Raw genomic sequence first — 22,045 nt, 5'->3', positions numbered from 1 at the left:
ACAAGGGAGAGATATCTATTGGTTTAAAACCTTCATGATCTACTAAAGTCATGTTTGGTGTTCCTACGGACACACCCACTCTGTGGTCAATATTAGTCTAGGTCATTGACTTGTTTGTCTTGCAGATTACACAATGTTTTGTTTACCATAAATGATGTGTCCATAAACTCGGAGGGTAGGATAGTGAGAAGGGTAGTTTTGTTTAGTAGAGATATCCTCAGGTGTTCATTATGCCAGGAACCAGATTGACCTTGTTTAACCTGTGTTTAGGGCTTTAGATTCAGACAATAGATGCACTGAACGGAATCCCATTACAGCAATTATATTTTTTCCCATCAAAACTCTAGTAAACTGACGTTTTACAATGCCAGAGGCAAGCAATGCATCTTTAAATTTAATATTGATGTTCACACTTAGCTGTCTGTGTTGCTAAACAGCCATCATAGGACCTCAGTCAGGTTACACAACATATTTAGGGGGACAAAAGGTATATTTTGGTGAACTGAAAAAATCTTCCCTATTTTACCTTTAACTGAAAATAAGTGCCTGGGTTTCTGAAATTCTGAATTTGGATCTGTTACCTTATATGACCACTAGATGACAGCAAAAGTAGAGAGATGTCATTTGTCCTTAATTCTTTGTCTCCATTAACCCCAACTCTTTGTAAGAAAGGAAAGGAGACTCAGACACTCCAAGAAGGCTTGTGGAGACTGTGAGACACAATTACATAGTTCTCTGCGGAGCTGATGGGATATACCTTTTATTTCTAAAAAGAGAGGAGAAAAGAGGAGGCCAAGAGGAGTGTGTAGCTTAGAGGTCACTGTTCTATCTTTGACCTGTGAAAAGAGTTTCCTGACCAAACCGAAACAGATAGCATCTTCTCTTCCCTGACCACTGCAGCCATCAAAGCCACTCTGCTACTCTTTGGATAACTTAGGAGGACGGGAGGAAGATCCGCCAGGGAGAGTCTCTTCACGTTGTTGATCACGGCGGCTTCCTCTACTTTGAAAGAAGCTTTTTCTAATGGGAGCAATGTGCCAAGGGTTCTGTTTCCCTGTGGTTCTGGGTGCTGTGCTGGTGATGTTGACAGCTGGCAGCACGGGACAGGACCAGGACAGAGGCCAGCCAAGACCGTCCTGCTTTGGAGGATTTGACCTGTACTTTGTCTTGGACAAGTGAGTTACTCATCTAGCTCGCCCTGTCATGTTTGACTCACGGCATGTGAACCATGTTTGTTGTTCAGAATGCCATGCAGAATCTGTGAAATTCTGTGCTTAAGTGAAGGTCTGATGTTTTGCTCATCAAAAACATTTTTGTCTCTGCAAGGTTTGTGTACAGTTTGTTATGTCAGTGTTAACTGGCGTGATTCCTTATCTACCATGCTTTTGTAAATGCCTGAGCATGATCTTAGGACAATCTCCATCAAACAAAAGAAGTCTTCCTTGATGACACTTTCTAGGAGTTGAGAATTAGCTACTAAATGCTTGCCTGAATAAGAAATTTACATCAGTAGGTGAATTCTAAACTGTCAGATGTCAGGGACATCTGTCAATGCCAGTTTCAGTGGGATGAAGTTGGACTTGGACTCTTTCAGAACTGAATAGTCATTCCGTCGCCCCCTGCGGTCATAAGGTAGTTCTGTTGCCAAGTGCTGACTATTAAAAACTGTGATGTTGTGCACAACATCTCAAATAAACCATCTATTTCAATTCTAAAATAATATAATACTTTCTTTTCTTCATTTTTGAAACACATTAAAAAAACTTCACAGGAATATAGATTTCCTCAAAGGCAGGAATATAATTAACGTCAGCAGATTCACAATTCCTTTGACTTAAATGATCACTGTAGCACACGATATCTAACAGTTGTGTAATGTCTCCCCAGTCACACATGGGATGTAGAGGAAAAGTATTCGGTAAATTCAAGGTCAAATGATTTCAGGTGTTTTTTCTTCTTCCGTTTGTTTATTTGACCCTGTTTGAACAGATGCTGACCTATAGACTTACGGACTAGTTGAGTCTGGTGCCCAGGATGGGAATCCCTTCCACAAACCCTCTTTAAAATACAATTACAACGGTATTATGTACCTGTAATGTTTTCTTGAGTTACATGGATTAGGAAAAGCACAGCAGTGATTCGGAGTTCATGGTGACAGAAGTGGGAGCAAAATACTTTTTTTCAACGTAAACAACTTTCACTGCTTTGCATGCCTTAACATAATCCTCTTCACTTAGTCAAGTTGTTGTCTTTGGACTGATTCTGGGCCCAGTCTCTATGCACATCTGTTCCCAATCAGAAATAATTAGAATTCCAACAGCAGCCTACTATTTCCATAACTGACCTTTGTGATACCACTGAGTTTACGTTATAGATGTTTCTTCAGGACTTTTACCTCAGATATCCTCTATGTAATGCCAATGGAGAACACCAAATGGTGTGAGAAACAGACCATGTTTTCATATTGGACAATACCACTAGATATTAGCTATATAAGTTAGAAAATAATGCATGGTACAAGGGTTATTTTCCTACCATGCAGATGACAGGAAGTTGGGTCAAAATCATTTGGATCAACCGTGTGTTCTATAAATTAAATAAAGGATAAATGTTAAAAGTTGATGCAAATGACAACAGAATCTTGACTTTGTTAGCTTGTTTTCCATCAGGTAATTAATCAGATTGCAGTGTTGTGTGTAAAAAAACCAGGTCATTCCTTTACTCTAACCACTGAAATACTGTTAGAACTGTGAAACGTGGAAATAGTTGCCTTGTTATTAAGTCTAACTCTTCCTGTACTCCATTTCTAAGCAAGGCTACTACTACTGTATCTGGTGATGAATTTTCCATTTGACATACAGCGGAATGCCAGCAACAGGCAGACATTTCTGTGTTGGCACAACATTTAGCTTAGTGGAAACTCTGGACTCAAACAGAACCAAATGTCTCTTTTGCAGAGTTTGATCTGCAGTGTGCTCTGATTGGCCGCATCTGATAACAAACGCTAAGAGTGTATGACAAAGGCCATTGCACAGGCTATGCTCCAGTGCTCCACTACAAGTCATCTTTCGCTCTCGTAAAAAGCGTGTTTGAACTGCAAACAAACTGATGCTCTATCCCTGTCTTAACTGTCTTCTTGCAGTGTCTGTCTAATCACTTCTCTTCTCCTCCTCCTTCTTCTTCTTCTGTGTGTGCAACCTTTTCTCCATTAGGTCCAGATGTTCCAACTTCTCAGTCTCTTGGCTCCTCTCTGTGTATTGGGACTTGTCTTGGTAACAATGGAAAAAAGAGGTGTTTGAGAAATGCAATGCTGCAAGGAAGACAGCGGGACAGAAGAGAATGTAGATTAGAATTGATATTGCTATTATAGCGATAGTGATAGTTATTATAAGAATAATCTGGGTATGATTTATCATACGGGTCCTTTGTCATTATGAGATGTTCTGACTATTAGTTTTCTCCCCATGTCCCCCCATGTCCCATGATCTGAGAGAACGTTTTGCAGGGAAACCGTTACAAGGTCGGGAGTTCAGTGGGTCAAATGTGATCCTCCCTAAAACATAAACAATGGCAATGTTGTGTGATGAATTGGGTAAGACTTGAAAATAAACAACCTCTGTATAATTTGGTCAGCTGTGCTTAGTAGTGAGGTAATGTTGTCTTACATCCTAGCCAGACTTGTCTAATTGTAAGTATAGAACGACTCCAGCGAGTACAGTGTAATGACGGATAATTAACCTGACTGCAATAACACTGAGATCATTACTGGTGCATTAGAAAGGCATCGTCACGCCATGCGAAGTGATGTAACTGCTGTTCATCAGCACAAGGTCATTTATTCAGTTCAAATATGGCAGGCATCTAATCGTACTGCAATGCCTGCATCTATTCATGCACAGAGATACCAGCAATGAAGGCCTCCGCCTTCGTTGGGTGTGGAACGAGAGAGTGATTCTGGAGGGCATATCAGCACACCATCACATCAGCATAGCCTGCTGTACCACAACCAAGTACAGCGCAGTAACACAGCCTGCTTCTTCTGTCGCCTTCCACTCAGGACGGGTGAAATAACTCCGAACATGTGATATATCTTTATAGATCCGGGAGTGTTCAGCATCACTGGGAGGAAATCTATCACTTTGTCGAGCATCTGGCTCACAAGTTCATAAGGTGAGAATAGTGTTCACTATCGCGAGGTAAAGAGACGGCCCGCTGGACTCCAGTGAAGACGTGACATTGCTAATCTGATCTCTCCTGACTGTTTTCCTTTTCCTTGTGTCCACCTCAGTCCACAGCTGCGCATGTCCTTCATCGTGTTCTCCACTGAAGGCCGGATCCTCATGAGACTCACGGAGGACAGGTGGGGGAACACATTTACCTTTAGTCATTTTTCAGACGCTCTTATCCAGAGCGACTTACAGTAAGTACAGGGACATTCCCCCCGAGGCAAGTAGGTTGAAGTGCCTTGCCAAAGGACACAACGTCATTTTACCGGCCCGGAATCGAACCGGCAACCTTCTGATTAATAGCCCGATTCCCTAACCGCTCAGCCATCTGACCCCCTGAGCACACTTTTTTCTGCCCCAACATAGGTGCTTCTCAGCCCTTTCAGCCCCTCACACACACACACACACACAGTGACGTGATACCGCCATTGTGGGTCGATAAGAACGGATTCCGTATGGGAGGGGACCTCCTTTTCAGACCTTTGTTCGTTTCAAACATCTCAATCTAAGACTACACACATATACATTTCATATATGTTTGAGAATTCTGAATATCAAAACGTAAATGCAGCACAATATCCGTTCGGTGCTAAGAACTGGCAATGCTATTATTCTGGCAAACCACAGACTTTGAACATGTGGCTCACATATTGTGCGTGGCTATCTGTCTAATCTTTCCTTCAGCTCGGTTTCCATCCAGCCACAAAACGTCTTCAGTGTTTATTGTCTTCCTGCTATCTCATTTTACACCAGTATCGTTTCCTTACCGGTCTGACAGTGCCCTGTGCCAAAAGCTCACGATATCCCATTTTCATCTCCACATTTTGAAACCCTCATAAAACCTTTGAAACAGAAAACTCTTTTTAAAAGAGACCCGTGACATATCTCCGTCAGCACTGATCGTCTTACTCGTTGTGTGTCGTAACTGTGTATGGGATTTGTAGTCTTATCTGTCTCTCGGTCACATCCCCCAGGGACCGTATTCGCCAGGGCCTTGAGGACCTCTATATGGTTCGTCCGGGTGGAGACACCTTCATGCACGAGGGGATCCAGAGGGTGAGCCTTTGCCTGCTTCCACTGAGTCCTGAGCTGGACTTTTATCTCCAAAATCTGGCGTGAGAACAAAGGCTGAGAATGGAGCCAAAATGACACCTGTATCAGTCTGCATCTGTGTGTGAGAGTGCTTTTCCTCCCTGAACAGCTTTAGACAGTATGTAGTGTTTCATTACAGTTCCTCTTCTCTTACAGGCCAGCGAGCAGATCTACCATGGAAACTCTGAAGGTGTGAATGTGCTTTTCATCAAAAAATCCTCAAAATGTTCCCTGTCGTCTCTGATCCTTCTCTGGGTCTCTGTCTGTTGGCAAACTTGCAGAGTTTTGATGACTTCAGTGATAAGTAACTCATTCCCCAGAGGCCTTGTTTGAAGTCTGGCTTCTAATGGAAGTGATCTGTTCCTCTGTTGCTAGGCTACCGCACCGCCAGTGTCATCATCGCTCTCACGGACGGAGAGCTGCATGAGGACCTCTTCTACTATGCAGAGAGAGAGGTAGGATGCAGGGTTATTGGGGGGAGAGAGAGAGGTAGGATGCAGTGTTATTGGGGAGAGAGAGGTAGGATGCAGTGTTATTGGGGAGAGAGAAAGGTAGGATGCAGTGTTATTGGAGAGAGAGTGAGAGGTAGGATGCAGTGTTATTGGAGAGAGAGAGAGAGGTAGGATGCAGTGATATTGGAGAGAGAGAGAGAGGTAGGATGCAGTATTATTGGAGAGAGAGTGAGAGGTAGGATGCAGTGTTATTGGAGAGAGAGAGAGAGAGAGGTAGGATGCAGTGTTATTGGAGAGAGAGAGAGTGAGAGGTAGGATGCCGTCTGATAGGACGGGAGACAGGACACATGCCTAGGAGAGATAGAAAAAGGCAAATTGTAAAACAAACTATTTACTTAATGGCAGGAATTCAACGTTATACACGATATACATCATTGTGGCAGTATTTTGAATCCTTAGTTTTGGTGAAAAAAAAGGAAGTCAGGGCATCTGCCAAATTGATGTCTCCCATATGGCCCGTGAATGAAAGAGACTCAGTCATTGGCCACACATCTGAAGCAGGAACCAATGATTTATCTCAGCTCAAGAAGTACTGGTGCAGGCGTGTTTGAGCGGCGAGAGCGCCATCAAGCACATGTGGACATGCAGGGCTGCAACTCATGCATGGATGAAGGGAGTCAGGTGGCTGAGCGGTTAGGGAATCGGGCTAGTAATCTGAAGGTTGCCAGTTTGATTCCTGGCCATGCAAAATGACGTTGTGTCCTTGGGCAAGGCACTTCACCCTACTTGCTTCGGGGGAATGTCCCTGTACTCACTGTAAGTCGCTCTGGATAAGAGCGTCTGCTAAATGACTAAATGTAAATGTATGTAATGAAGTGAGGCTGACGGCTCTCATGGCTCTCAAACCCCCAGTAAGAAGATCTCCCTCATCCTAGGAGGGCTCCTCAAAGGGCTCCTGTGAGGTCCGTCACACAGCGAGGAGCCAGGGCTTAGATTGACTCTCAGGAAATTGAACATTTGGCACCGGGGTAATGAGAGGACCTAGAGGGTACAGGGCCCATTTACATCCCAGTTAGGGAACCAAACTCTCCTCTCTGAGCTATGGTACATCAGTTGTCAATACCCTTACTCCAGGATCTCTGAAGTGGTCAGATTTGCAAAATGCCGTGCGGTAACAGAGTCCATGTGTTGAGCCTCTTCCCTGTTTTTTGTTTTTTTTCGTCCCCTCGTCCGTGAACACCGGACAGGCCAACCGCTCACGGAGCCTGGGCGCCTCGGTGTACTGTGTGGGGGTGAAGGACTTCAACGAGACACAGGTGCGTGCTTTTTACCGCTGGGCCTTTCCCACGTGCTCCGATTAGACACGGCGGCTCAAGCTGTCCACCAGGCACAAGCCGCCGGAGGCCGTGTTGGGCTAATCTGTATCAAGAACGTGTGGGTTTTTTTTCGTGTTGTAGACTGCCAGGTGGTTGAGACTTTCGTGACGATCTGCCACGTGATTCGTTATCTGTCCCTAACAGCTCGCGAAGATCGCCGACAGCAAGGACCATGTCTTCCCTGTGAATGATGGCTTTGAAGCGCTGCAGGGGGTCATTGATTCGGTAAGAACGTTGCTGGAACACACACACACACAGACTATCAAAACAACATATGAAATACTGTATGAACACTGTGCCGGTCAACCTGCGTCCTATATGCCCAAAGTGGCTGAGCGGTTAGGGAATCGGGCTAGTAATCAGAAGGTTGCCGTTTCGATTCCCGGCTGTGCAAAATGACGTTGTGTCCTTGAGCAAAGCACTTCACACGACTTGCCTCGGGGGTAATGTCCCTGTACTTACTGTAAGTCGCTCTGGATAAGAGCGTCTACTAAATGACTAAATGAAATGAAAGTAAATAGTCCCTATATTATATTTCTTCATCTCACCACAATGTTTCTCCTACAATCCAGTGAAACATTGATTGAATAGCACGCCGGAAACAAACTCAAATACAACGAGAGAATAGTAAACAGAAATATCCCATCCATCACGACTCACCAGGATCTGACTTCCACACACCTGACTTCCCTTCTTTTGATCCTGCCGTCTGGAGTCAAACCAAACACGCTAGACAAACGTACGCCAAGCCGTTTAGTTTCCACCTCAAAAGGTATCGACTTCTGTTTTCACATGACTTGATTGAATGAGCATCGTGGGGGTCATTGTGTGTGTGTGTGTGTGTTGGTCGGGGGGGGGGGGGGGGGGGGGGGGGGTCCATCATGGCTAGGACAGTGGGCCTGCTTGCTGAGCAGCTGACTAGAGCAGGGAGGACTGCTCGCTGAGGATCACCACCAGCTGACTGTCATCTGGTGGTGATTATCTGAACGCTGAAAGCTGCTGGCCTGGACTCAAGGAAATAGGGCAGCGTGTCGTAAATCAGCCCGGTGTTCAGGCGGGGGCGAGAGTGCACGCTTCCTTTGACCGTAGGGGTACAGGGAGGCACATGTGTCTGAGGCAGTGCAGAGGCAGGGCCTGGGGGCGGGGCCAGGGACAGCCTCCATCCAAACCGAGGAGAACGTAGAAAGAGGGTCAGGGGTACAGGTAGAGGAACGTGTCAGCGCCGTCACCACTACCTGAGAGCAGACGATCATCTCATTTAGCACAGTGTCGTCTATGCAGAGGGACACGACCGGTCAAAGCCTGGGGTTTCTCCCCCCAAAAAACTGCCCCTTTGGACAACCCCAGGTTAACCCCTGACCCCCCTTTCGTTCCTCTCCCCCAGATCCTGAGGAAGTCCTGCATCGAGATCCTGGCAGCCGAGCCCTCCAGTATCTGTGCCGGAGGTAGGTGAGCTTTGTTACAGCCTGGCCCTCTCTGACCACCACCACACCACCACACACAAATCCGGGGCCCCCACCTTGATGTGCAGCTCAATACAGGAAGTGAAGACCCTGATGGCGTCGACAGGACAGGGCCTGAGGGCCTGCTAAACTGTGGGAAAGAACGTCTGGACGGTAGCAGTAATTTGACGTGACCCTGATTTGTTTTCTGGGTTAGCGAACTGCAGTAAGAACCCGCAACGGTCTGTGTTCCGGTGTCAGGAACCACTCAATCATCGTCCGTCCTGCGGCCTTGCAACCCCCCCCCCCCCCCCCCCCGTTTTCCTCACTGTTAAAGGAAGTGTTTACACGTCTGGGGTTTGCGGTATTGGAGCCCAGAGCCGCTGTCCGCATACCCATGTATGATGACGTCCCGTCGACCACATGATCCGTCTCCCTCCAGGAGTCTGGGAAGGGGGATTATATTTTAATGACTACTATGGTCAGGAGCATGGTGGCTTTCAGTATGTCTGCTCACCAGAGATGCGAGATGCTCCGCGCGTAGACAGACGTAGAACTTGAACTTCACCTTCACTATGCTGCGGGGATAGCAGCCCGTTGAATTTGACACTGATGCGGAATTCTACTGTCGGCCTCCAATCCACTGCATCTCTCAATGTCTCTTTTGTGTTTCTCTTCTCCACTGCATCTCTCAATATCTCTTTTGTGTTCCTCTTCTCCACTCCCAGAGTCTTTCCAGGTGGTGGTGAAAGGGAACGGCTTCCTTCACGCCCGGAACGTCGACAAGGTTCTCTGCAGCTTCCGAATCAACGACACCCTCACAAAGAGTAAGTGGAACACCAAGTCAGTGTTAGCTGATGGGGGGGGGGGGGGGGGGGAGGGGGGATGTTGCGACGTGCTACTCTTCCCTGCTCTGCATAGGTCAACAAACAAAAAAGTAATTCCCTGCAGTCCAGGAGGGAGACTTCTGGGAACGAAACGGGCCAGAAGTGGGAGAGTAGCGAGTAATAGGCGGTTTGTGCCGGAATATCGACTGACTCACTGAGCGTGGAGCGCTCGTGAGCTCGGCGGGGGACGGCCATGCCAGCGGGCGCTGCCGCGGCGTGGTCCACAGCTGCCTGGGCGAGGGCCAGAGCCAGGAGATAAAGGGGGAAACGAGGCAGGCAAGGGGGAAACAGCCCAGCGCACGAGGCAGGCAAGGGGGAAAGACCTCGAGGCACATCGAAACCCCCCTCCCCCTTTCAGCTCCGTGGTCTTAAAAAGTGCTCTTAATAGGCGTGTGAGTCCCACCCCCCCGCTCCCATGCACGCCACTCTGAGCTGTGGGAGGGGCTGCAGTGATTACAAACACAGAAGAAAGAAAGCTGAGGCCTCGCTTTGTCTGGCAGACTGAGCTGAAGGGGAGCAACAGCAGGTTCGGACCGGAAGTGGATTTGACACCAAACATGGTCTGGTCTCAGACTGAGGTAGATGCCCTTGTGGGATCGGTTACTATGATGGTGTCCCTCACAGCGGCTTCATTTGAAAGGAAAGTTGTTTAATGTTCGTCAAACTACCGTTGAGTGAACCGTTGGGTCTGTTGGTGTCATTTAACGGTTGTCCTTTTTTTTGTGCTCTGAAAATGCACGCGTGGCAATCAACATTTTGAGCTGTAATTAAGGAGGTTATAAGAGAGAACGTCCTCTATGTTTGGCCTGTTCATGAAGGCCTGCCAGGGGGAACTGACAAGCTCCTCTTTTTGCGAGCGATGACTGACGGCGAGGAAGTTTCAAGCTGGGCCTGTAATTGTTTGTGTGTGAGACATCCAGCTCTCCACAGACCGGCGGAAGTCATGGAAATAATTTAGGAAAAAATTGCCTCCTTGTGTGTGTTCCTCCCCCCCCCCCCCTCCCCCCCAAGCAGTCTATCCAGATATACACCCAGAGTTTATAATATGGCCGCCCTCCTTCTCCAGAGCTGCATGTTTACCTCTAAACAACTCATCCATGTCAGACGCTGCTGGGACACCCTGCTGATGAAAACAGTTGGGCCCACCTGTTGGATGGAGCTTCCTGTGGGCTCTCGTGAATTACGGGAACATTTCCCCTCCCCTTGGGGCCTTTCCTGTAACACTTCTAACCCTCCTCCCCCCTCTATCATCTTCCCCAGCCCTCCCCCATCCTCCCTCCTCCCTCCTCTCCCACCCCCTCCCCGTCCTCCCCACCCCATCCGGAGGAAAGAGGTGGTGTGTCGCTACATGTGTCGAGCAGCTGAATGGTTGTCTGGGTCCTTGTCTCCAGAAAGAGCAGCCGCACACACACAGGGTCCCTGAGCTCAGAGAGGACCAATCAGAGACGAGCAGAATGAGGCTCCAGCACCTGCAGCCTAGCCCCGTGACAAGGACGACGTGATGAACATAATATGGACCTTAATATGAATATGAAGTTTAAGCAGGGTTCATCAGGACGGGTCAGCGTTCGGTTAGAGTTACGAGCTCTGTGATTGGTGGAATCAGGCTCGGCCAATCCCTGTACTTTATTGAATCATCGAAAAACACTGAGCACATGCCTGTCTGCAGCTCCCAGTAAAACACGACCTTCCACTACGCTCAGGGCATAAACATTGCAATAAAGTGTTGCGACACGAACAAGGACTGTTTGCCAGTATCCCGACCCCTGAAGTATCACATGACCAGTGTAGGTATTTTGACCCAGGACGTTTCTTCATAAAAAGTTCTGCACTGTCGGTCCTCTGTGGGCCTTGCAAGGTCGTCGGCCTCCTTTGATGGTTTCGGTCAGTGCAGGGTTCCGGGTGGGAGCCCACAGGCGTGAACCCTGGGAAGATATCAGACTGAGTTTGTATTGGCCCAGAAACTTGTTCGGCCGGCAGCAGTTGATCTCCTCCCGCTTCCTGATTCCAGCTCCTCTTCTCCCACCTCGCTCCTCCTCTCCCTCCTCCTCCTTCCTTTTCCCCCCTTCTCTCTTTCCATCTTTCCCCCTCTCCTCCCTCCTCTTCTCCTTCCTCCTCTTTTCCCCTCTCCTCCCTCCTCCTCTTTTCCCCTCTCCTTGCTCCTCCTCTTTTCCCCTCCCTCCTCCTCTCTCTCCTGCATGCTGTTGCTCCAGAAGAGAGAGCGCAGAGCCGTGGTGGTTTCCTCAGGACTGGGGTATGTCCAGTCTGAGCCAGGACAAACACAGGGCCGCGGACGAGGACGATCCCTGGATCTCTCCTCCGGAGAGACACAGCGAATCGAGACCCTCCTCGTATGCAAGGCTACCGTGTGGTTTCAATCAGTGTGCTCATCTTGGGTTTTAAGGGTTTGTTTTCGACACAGCGTGCTTGAGCAAAACTGGGCGTGTCTTCAGGGTTAAACGGGTCTGTCGGGGTTGATGGTTAATATGACATCACCCGACCGATGTCCAAAACAAATCCTATCACTGTGCATCACTTATAATCCAACAACATTCTTGTTCGAAGTTCTACCCCCAGATGTAATATAAACTGATGGCTTAAAATTCCCTCAGGACGAACAGATCGAGGTGTTTTGATTTCTTGTAATCTCTTCCAGCTTGGCAACAGCAGTTGTGTGTCTAGTGTCTAGGCATTGTGTGTCGAGTGTCTCTCACTGACCGGTCTCTCCTCCGCTCCTCCTCCAGTGGTAAAGCCCCTGATAGTGGAGGACACGTATCTCCTATGTCCCGCTCCCGTCCTGAACGAAGAGGGCATGTAAGTATCGCCATGACAACATACGTCCGTTCCCTTCCTACTTCCCACCCGCAGGCAGAAAACATTTTTACATTTAGTCATTAATCAGACGCTCTTATCCAGAGCGACTTACAGTAAGTACAGGGACATTCCCCCCGAGGCAAGTAGGGTGAAGTGCCTTGCCCAAGGACACAACCTCATTTTGCACGGCCGGGAATCGAACCGGCAACCTTCTGATTACTAGCCCGATACCCTAACCGCTCAGCCACCTGACTCACATGACGGGAGCCTCTCGTGTCTCTGTGTTTACAGGGCGGCCAGCCTCTACGTCAGCATGAACGAAGGCCTCAGCTTCATCTCCAGCTCAGTCACCATTACTACAGTGGGCTGTGTGAGTACATGCTGCGGTTACTCAAACAGCCGGTTATGGCCGTGGTTGGGCTGGGTTAACCAAGTCTAGAAGGGCTAAGGCGAAGCCTGACGCCCACAGCACACTCGGAAGATAAACATCTCTGTTTCTCTCTCCGTCTCTCCCTCTCTTTCCCCTTCCTCTCTCTCCCTCTTCTCTCTCTCTCTCTCTCTCTCTCTCTCTCTCTCTCCACCCCATCCCTCTCTGTCTCTCCCTCTCTTTCCCCTTCCTCTCTCTCCCTCTTCTCTCTCTCTCTCCCTCTCTCCACCCCATCTCTCTCTCCCTCTCTCCCCCTTCCCCCCTCCCTCGACCGCCCCAGTCTGATGGGACCATCCTGGCCATAGCTCTGCTCATCCTGATGCTGCTGCTGGTCCTGGCCCTTCTCTGGTGGTTCTGGCCTCTGTGCTGCACTGTGGTGAGTCGACCTTGACGACGCACTGGCTTCACACACACACTCTACACACTACACACACACACACACCGCTACAGAAGAAGTACCTCACATGAGGCGATGGGAGACCACATCTATGGTCTCTGAAGAGACAGAAGTGGACAATAAAGCTCGTCTACAGAGCGTCTCTGACAGGATTGAGGACAGTATCCAGTGACACTGCCCTGAACCTTGGGATGGTGTTTTTTAGATTAGTTTTGTCTGAACAAGCCCCCCGCCCAGGCACCTTGTTGACCTGAACAGCAGGGGGGACAGTACATAGAATCAGTGGAGATGGGAGTCTTTGGCCTTCTGGACCCCAGTAGATTTAGTGAGTCTATTATCACCAGGGGTCAACGGGTACAGGTGTGCTGAAGTAATTAGCGTGTCTGTTGAAGGAATCTGTGCCCCTGAGGGGTCACAGACTTGTTGACCCCTCAAGACAAGGGTGTGAAACTTGACCACAACCACTCACAATCTTCTACTCTATACCTCAGCCACACCCAGAGTGAAGGGAGGTTAACAGCATTCCTTGTGGAAAGATCTTGAGAGAAGAGTCCTTCATGTGATATAATGAGCAGCTGGGCAAACTGCGGCAGCTGACATCATTTCCCCTGGTCCAGCATAACACACAGCTCTGTTTACAATGCGCAGATGAGCCATCAGAATCCTTCTGGACTTTATTTATTAAGGCCTTCTCCTCTTTAGGCGTGGATGGAGTTGAAATGGAAGAGCCTTGGTCTCTTTTATGAGACAAAAAAAAAAAGGCAACATCTAATCCAAATCATTTTTTACGAGTTTGGAAACAGAAAAAGTTGGAAAGAACCTGGGAGAGATGTCAGCTTTTACAACATGACTCTCTCTCCATACTTTCACTTCTTGTCAGTTATTTTCAGTTGAAGCCCTTGCCCAGCACTGTTTGGGAAAGTGATGCTAGGTAACCATGGGAAATCTGCTTAGGCTGTGGCCAAACAGCCTTCTAGCTCAGAGGAAAATAAGCATAATGTCAAATCATTAATATTAATTAATCTGGCGGTCTCCTTCTCCAAGAGGATGCATGGGATGGTATCATGTTATGAGGAATACAAACTGTTAAGTGTAATATTGCAGACTACTATCTTACAATAAGATGACTTGAGGCCCATACAAAAGGATATAGTTGTTGTCTTTTATTTATGTGAGGGAGAGTTACCTGTTTTGATCAGAAGCATGTTTTACAGTTGGTTCAGTGGAATTCCTCTCAGTTTCAAAACAAAAGGACAAGGCACACTTAAAGCATATGTTTGTGTCCCACCTTCCTCCTCTAACCAGCAGTCCAGGTCCAGAGTCTGGCTGGCAGATTTCTTCGTCAACACAACTCTCTAGTAAACAGAGGAAAGGGAAAAAAAACAATTCCTGAGAAATGTGTCTTTATGAAACCTTGTTTTTGCCCCAGGATTGGTTAGATATATTAAGTGAATAGAAAAAAAGAAGTGTAATTTGAAGCATGTTTTTCTACTATAACTACAACCCTGCCCCCTTCTTCTGTGCCCCCCCCCCCCCCAGATCATCCATGAGCCCCCACCTCCAGTGATAGAAGACAGCTCGGTAAGAAAACTATTTTGTTGTTTGAGTGAGATTGTGCAACAGCAATACATTTTCCATCCCCTGTTACAGAATGACATAGTTGTTAATGCAATGGATGAACGTTAAACAGAAGTATTGTTAAACATACCTTGAGCACTGTGGAAAGGTAGTTCATTGACTTAGGCCTTTGATATCCCTGTTTCATATATATTTTTAACAACTGTTGTGTGATGATCAAGCCATGTCTTTTCAGGCAACCCAATCTGAATATACTGTAACTGGATTTTTTCAGATCCTGTTTTGGACTTACAGTTATGGTTTCAATTATTCAGAGAAAAATATCTTTGTAAATTATGTCTACCCTCAGGGATTGTGAAGCTTAATCAGATGAATATGGCTTTTCATAGAGAGAAATACATTCACTGCAACAGTGAGGAAATCAACATAACTGAACACAAACAACAAACCCTTTTCCCCTGTCAACAAGTGAGAGCTGTTTGAACTCAGCTCAGTTAATAGGCTGCACAGACCAGTGAGTGTCTGGGAGGTAACCAGCACGATGGTGTCAGAGAGTTGTTCCATTCCTCCTGTCATGAGTGGGAGGGCAGGGGTTTGGAGAGATGGGGTAGAGCCTGACTGAGCAGGGAGTACAGAATAAACTGCAGAGATGAGGCTGATAACAGATGGGGAAGGAAGGGGCTTACAGTGCGTCATGCCATACGAACAAAACGTCAAACTGTAGCGTGACGGACAGAAACGTGTCGGCGTGTTGAGACGGGATCTTCCCCCTCACCTCCCACTCTCCCTGCCCCTCCCAACAGGATGAAGAGGAGGATGGGGGGCCCAAGAAAAGGTGGCCCACGGTGGACGCCTCTTACTACGGGGGCAGGGGCGTGGGGGGCATCAAAAGGATGGAGGTGAGAGTTGATCTTCGTTTGGTTTGAACATTGGCGGAAAAATAAATAAATAAATGCTCATATGCTAACACTAGCTAATTATTGGTGGGAGGACATTTCAATAATCTCTTGTCATTGGTAGGGATCTTTCTCTACTGTCCACCACATACAACTGACACCTCTGGAGTACATGAGAATACATCTGTTTATACGCGTATCTGAATGCGCTGGAGAGTACAGAGGTGTTGTCTGTGGCCCCCTCAGGTGCGCTGGGGGGAGAAGGGCTCCACAGAGGAAGGGGCCAAGCTGGAGAAGGCCAAGAACGCCAAGGTGAAGATGCCCGAGCAGGAAGACGCTCAGCCCGCCGCGCGGGTGCTCAACAACGGCATGCGGAAACCCCACGGCCCTCACAAGTGGTACTCCCCCATCAAGGTACTCCCCCTCCCCCATCATCACTTCCCTGCTGCATGACTACCTGTATGTTCTGCTCCTCTCTTTCACCAACCGTCTCTAGAGGAGGGGATACCTCACTGAATTGCTCCTCTCAAGGTTTCTTCCATTTTTTTTTTCATCCTCTTCTGAGTTTTTCTGGGAGTTTTTCCTTGTTTTCCTTGAGGGTTTAGGGTTGGTTGAGGGGCAGTTCTATGGGCGTATGTCAAGCCCTCTGTGACATTGCTTGTAAAAAGGGCTATACAAATAAAATGTGATTCGATTTAGATTTGAGGTACTCTTCCTCATCATTATCATCGTAAATAATTAAACCAGATACAATCTCTGCCTGGTTATGGATGACCAGACTACGGCAGGACACTGAAGCCGCTTCGCTGGGTGTAGCAGCTGATCATGCGGGCGTTCTGGTGAGGCGGCGGGCGCTCTGGAAGGTCGAGCCCCATTGAAGGCGGCCAGGCGAGGGTTAAAAGGCATTGTTCCGTTCTCCCCTGACAGTCAGCAGGGGAGCTCTGATAGAAACCAACCCCAGCTGAGCTCTGCTCCGGGGGACGGTGACAGCACAGCCAACAGTTTAGTGAGGGGAAAACAGATTCTTTCAGTTTGTGCCGTCCCTCTCCCTCTCCCTCGCCCTCCTGGCGCTGTCTGCAGCCGTGCAGAACTGACGAAGAGCAACAAGCAAAAAGAAAATTCGAAGTGGATAAGTGCGTAATTTAGGTCATGTGTTTAATCATTGAATCAAACTCAGAGGGTTTTTGGGGGGGTGATGTCAGGGCTAAGAAATGCCTCGAATGAGAGAGAAGGCTGAGCTCGGGCGATCGTAACAGCCCCACGCAAGGAGCCCGTGTGTGATGTCCTCTCTCTCCCTCTCTCTCTCCACCGCAGGGCAAACTGGACGCCCTTTGGGTCCTACTGAGGAGAGGCTACGACCGCGTGTCGCTGATGAGACCGCACCCTGGAGACAAGGTGAGAGAACCAGAGGCGTCAGGTGGCTGAGCGGTGAGGGAAGCGGGCTAGTAATCTGAAGGTTGCTAGTTCGATTCCCGGCCGTGCCAAATGACGTTGTGTCCTTGGGCAAGGCACTTCACCCTACTTGCCTCGGGGAGAATGTCCCTGTACTTACTGTAAGTCGCTCTGGATAAGAGCGTCTGATAAATGACTAAATGTAAATGTAAACCAGGACCCATGTGTCGGGTCACAATGTCACGTGGCAGTGCCGTGTGTACAATTGCTTGTGAAGAAAATACATTTTCTAAAGTACAATAGAGGACATTGTTATTACTTATGCACCTATACACAGTTAACTCCCTTCCATCCTCGTCTAATAACTCAGTCTGAATTGGTCTTTAGTGGAGTATGAATTAGGGTAGTATAGGGTTGGCAGGAGTACATTGTTAAGCACCATAAGAGGTTGTGAATATAAGACAGCTGTTGGCCATAAAGCACGCATAGAAAGAGAGGCTGCTGGGAATTTTGTGGTGAGTTGGCACTCAGACTGCAGTCCGTAGCTCCAATGCATACCAGCTTAAAGAATTCCCATAGTCTGGTCAAGTCATTATAGAGACCCAGCTCCCCCGCTCTTCCACAAAGCTCCAGATTCAGGGGGCAGGGCTGACTCATCTGCCTGACCCGTGCTGCTCAGAGATCGGGCTGTGGGGCTGTGGCCGGGCCCTGGGGATGTAGGAGGGGGGGTAATTTCCGAATTTCCGAAGAAGAAGAGTCATCCTCTGGTGTATACTTCCTTATCCCAACAACAAGCTGGGATACGAGTTCAGGGCAGGGAAAAATGCATATTCAGCCCGATTGGGAATTATGTAATTTGGAGGTTTGGTTGGCACATACAGTATAATTACCCAGAAATGTGCTGTGAATGCATGTTGTGCAACAGGCTTGATTTACTTGTGTTTGTTTACTGTACATGTTCATGAAGCAGTGTGGTTCATTGTGCAAAGGAGGTGGTTCCACTGGAACTGGGAGGTTGTGGCTGTAAGACAGGCTCTCACGGACGCAGGAAGAAGAAGAACAAAGAACCGAAACAGAACCTCTGTTTTATAGAGATGTTTCTTCCTGCTGTTTGATAGCAATAGATAAGAGGAGGGGACATGTTTAGCCTTCTTCTCCTGCTGACGCGCTACTAAACAGTCTGTAATGAAGAGAGCAGGAGAAAAGTCTCCATAAAGCTGTTTCTTTAGTACACAGGAAGCCAGGTGGAGAGTGTTACATGTTGCTTGATGACTCTCAGTAAACAAGCCTGCTCTGGTTGCAATTAGGATATCTACAAGTATTGCTTTTATAGTTTCCCCTGGTGTGATGGAGAAAGGCTGAAGTAGATTCTGGCCCCCACCCCATACCCACCCCCAGCCCCACCCCCAACCCCATACCCACCCCCAGCCCCACCCCCAGCCCCACCCCCAACCCCAGCCCCACCCCCAACCCCAGCCCCACCCCCAGCCCCAACCCCAACCCCAACCCCAGCCCCACCTCCAACCCCAGCCTCAGCCAGAGGCCTATCCCCAGCCCCAGCCCCACCCCCAACCCCAGCCTCAGCCAGAGGCCTATCCCCATCCCCAGCCTCAGCCAGAGGGCTCTCCCCAACCCCAGCCTCTGCCAGGCCTTCTTATTCCCCTGAGTCTCCAGAGGCTAGTGGAGAGAACATATATACCTTTCTAGATGAGAGTAGCACAGTTTTCCTTAGTCAGAGCCTCTTTACTGAGTCTCTCAAGACCAGGGTGTTATTTTGTTTTAATGACCTAAAGAAACCATTTTAACATACCACACAACAACAACTGAATTAGCTTGAGACATTTAAGCAATTTGGTCTTGGTCTTTATATGTTGTGGTACAAAATTATATAAGAGAGTAGAATACATAATGGCTATTGTTGCACCAACAGACAATCTAAGATAGACAAGTACTCATAATTCACAGTAGATTGCATTTACATTAACATTTAGTCATTTAGCAGACACTCTTATCCAGAGCGACTTACAGTAAGTAAAGGGACATTCCCCTGAGGCAAGTAGGGTGAAGTGCCTTGCCCAAAGACACAATGTCAATTTTCACTGCCGGGAATCGAACCGGCAACCTTCTGATTAATAGCCCGATTCCCTAACCGCTCAGCCATCTGACTTCCCTGATTGGTCACCAAACGGCTACCATGTTACATATTTCAAGAACTCAAAAGGACAGTAAAACCCAATTACCGCTACATACTGTACAATACACTGTACAATACACTGTACAATACACTGTGTGGTGAGTTTGAGGAATTCAAGTCCTGATCTGAGTAACCTAGCAGAGTGTGGGCCTCTACGGAGCAGCCTGTCTGAGCTTTCACACCAGAGGGGGCAGTTAAAGAGAATAGTGGCTGCTAGCTGTCCTCCCATGAAGTCATCCAAAGGGGAACCATGAACAGCTCTATAGAGACAAAACATAGAGCATCCCTATAGAGTGAAACATAGAGCATCCCTCTAGAGTGAAACATAGAGCATCCCTCTAGAGTGAAACATAGAGCATCCCTATAGAGTGAAACATAGAGCATCCCTCTAGAGTGAAACATAGAGCATCCCTCTAGAGTGAAACATAGAGCATCCCTATAGAGTGAAATATAGGGCATCTCTATCAAGGTAAAACATAGAGCAGCTTTATAGTGAACTATTGAGAAACTAAAACACAAAAGCTGTTTTAAAAGCCGAAGTTTTAAGGGAGATACTGACTTTGCCAAATGTCTGATTAGGTTACACACCAGATTCAGACACGAGACACACTTAACCACAGCTTATGCACTGTAAACAATCCAGTCAAATTACATATGTGTACACTACACACACACTTCCTGAAACTTTGGTCGCCGTGGGAGCATCTGGTTTATCTATCAGTCCTTTTGATTTGTAACAGTAAGAAGCCAGAGGCATTTTTACGCTTCTATCTAATTCATCTGATGAGCCCAAGTGTCAAAGCAATAAAGAACTGTACACTTGTGCTTCGTCAAGGCAACAAGACAGGAGCGACCGTGATGAAGTGTTAGTTTAGCTGAGCGAGGGGGGGGGGGGACTCCTCCTGCCTCGCTGCTTTACTGTACAACACCAGACTGTTCTGCGACCTCGTCTGCAGAAAGTGCTGTAGGTGTACAGTATTTATGAGGCGCTGCATTTCCTCCGTATTGGGTGGCCTAGATTTGTGGGATGGAGATTTATTCCCACAGATGTGTTTCTTTAAACCGCGTTTTGGTTTGTCGTTTCAGGGTCGATGCATGAACTTCACCAGGGTCCCTTCCAGTCCTCCTCCGCGCTACCCAACCTACAACCATCACCCATCCCTTACCTACAACCCATCCAGAGCCTGCAGCCCTCCCACGCCCCCCTCCAGCCCTCCGTCCTCCCCCTCTCCCTCCTCCACCCTGCCCCCGCTGCCCCCTACCCCGCCTCCTCTCTCCACCTCTCCATCTCCCCCCATCACACCCCCCCCTTACACCCCCCCTCCGACACGAGCTCTCCCGCCGGCCGCTCTGTGCATACCTCCTCCCCCGGTGTCCCCACCCAACCCACCTCCCCCCGCCTCCCCCACCGGCTCGCTTCCCCCGCCCCCGCAGGGACCTCCTCCAGGGAGAGCCCCGCCCCCGGCCCGCCGGCCGCCACGCCCCTCTCTGTAAGCCCGACCAATGAGGGGGGAGAGAGGGACACGGGGCTGGGAATGCATATGACTCTAAACAGTTATGTCCCAGAGACATGCTGCCTCCCCTCAGCCTGTATGGCTGGATATGAGAGTGGCTGAGACACCTGTGCTTTACCTGTACGTGGATGAACGTTATACCGACTCGTTTCTCACAGATATTTGTCTACAGGGGCTCACGTACACATCTAGCCCAACAGTACAATGATAGGTCAAGCTTGAAGTTATAGACTGCAACTGCTGGAGCTGTCCCCTGGGACGCTGAACACAAACGGCCTTGCGCCCTCTACTGGACGGGGGTGACGAAGCGAGGCCGAGGCTTTGGACTGTTGCTTCTGTTACCAAACGAACCGACTCTCGAGGAGGGGCTCAGTTGGGATCACGTGAGAAAATGTTGAGATGACAGGAAATGAATTTCCAGAGCAAACACAAGTTGCTCTCCTTGTTTGGACTGTCGCTCTGTTCAGCACCTCAAGTAGGCTGAATGGGATACTTTAGGGACAAGTAGGTCTACTCTTTACTCATCAGTTTATAGCTTTTCTATCCTTATGAATCAGGTTGATGCGAATCACAAGCTGTGTTGTTTAAACCAAGCTCATGTTTCTGTCACTGTTTACAAGATTTGGACGTTTCTTTGTTTAAGTGATATCTCATTGAACTCCAGGGGTTTTAGCAATATTTTTGTGCATGTGACGGTGTTTCACTTTGTTTGATAGCCATCTTAGTTCATTGCATAAAATGTTTATACATTTATTACCTATGTGTGATGTTTTTGTGCCTGACTATGTTTTGATTGCATTAGAGATTGATTGTTGGAGTGAGCGAGTTATTCTTCGCAAATAAATAATTCATGTATCGTACGTTAATATTGTGTTTAAGTGTTGCCCAGATTCTGTGTTCCAAGTAATTTTATACGTGACCTGCACTTTCACCTCATCAGAGACCTGTGTGTGAGATAAGGGTATGACCAAGTTGCATTCGACTTTGTCTACAGAGTAACACATTTAAGTTCACCGAGTATGTAAATGCAGCGACAGAGTTACAGTTCTTTCCATTGAAATTGTTTCAACCCTTTGAAAACTGGAGTGCCACAGGGTTGAGCGAGTTCACAGTGGCATTAATCATATACTGCTGTGGAGAACTTGCTGAAGAGTGACTATGTCGCTAGCAGTGCACACAGGCTGTGTCTCACCCCTTATACATGCAATGAAAACAGCGCTGGGATAACAGCATCCAGATGTTCATATGTTGAATTATGTCACATGGCACAAACCGAGTGAGCTATCTCGGAAAATAGCCATCATCTGATCCACAGGAAATAAGGACAGGCGAGAAAAAGGCCTGCCAGTGTTCATTAT

At 48.0% G+C, this 22,045-nt stretch overlaps 1 protein-coding gene across 1 annotated transcript; it reads left to right on the top strand.

Annotated features, from left to right (window-relative positions):
- The first annotated feature begins 1,032 nt into the window (after nt 1–1,032).
- Nucleotides 1,033–21,531, top strand: antxr1a (ANTXR cell adhesion molecule 1a). The gene is made up of 18 exons (XM_067228103.1): nt 1,033–1,175; nt 4,099–4,170; nt 4,289–4,360; nt 5,201–5,282; nt 5,475–5,508; nt 5,694–5,773; nt 7,018–7,086; nt 7,291–7,371; nt 8,531–8,591; nt 9,317–9,415; nt 12,220–12,289; nt 12,581–12,659; nt 12,997–13,092; nt 14,653–14,694; nt 15,495–15,590; nt 15,834–16,001; nt 16,902–16,982; nt 20,260–21,531. Exons 1-18 carry the CDS (start codon nt 1,033–1,035, stop codon nt 20,665–20,667), a joined length of 1,833 nt encoding a protein of 610 aa, XP_067084204.1. The 3' UTR covers nt 20,668–21,531.
- The last annotated feature ends 514 nt before the right edge of the window (nt 21,532–22,045 follow it).

Source organism: Osmerus mordax, chromosome 24 (genome assembly GCF_038355195.1).
Source record: "Osmerus mordax isolate fOsmMor3 chromosome 24, fOsmMor3.pri, whole genome shotgun sequence".
Taxonomy (NCBI): Eukaryota; Metazoa; Chordata; class Actinopteri; order Osmeriformes; family Osmeridae; genus Osmerus; species Osmerus mordax.
Note: the sequence above shows the minus strand (reverse complement) of the source record. Positions and strands in the feature narration are given on the sequence as shown.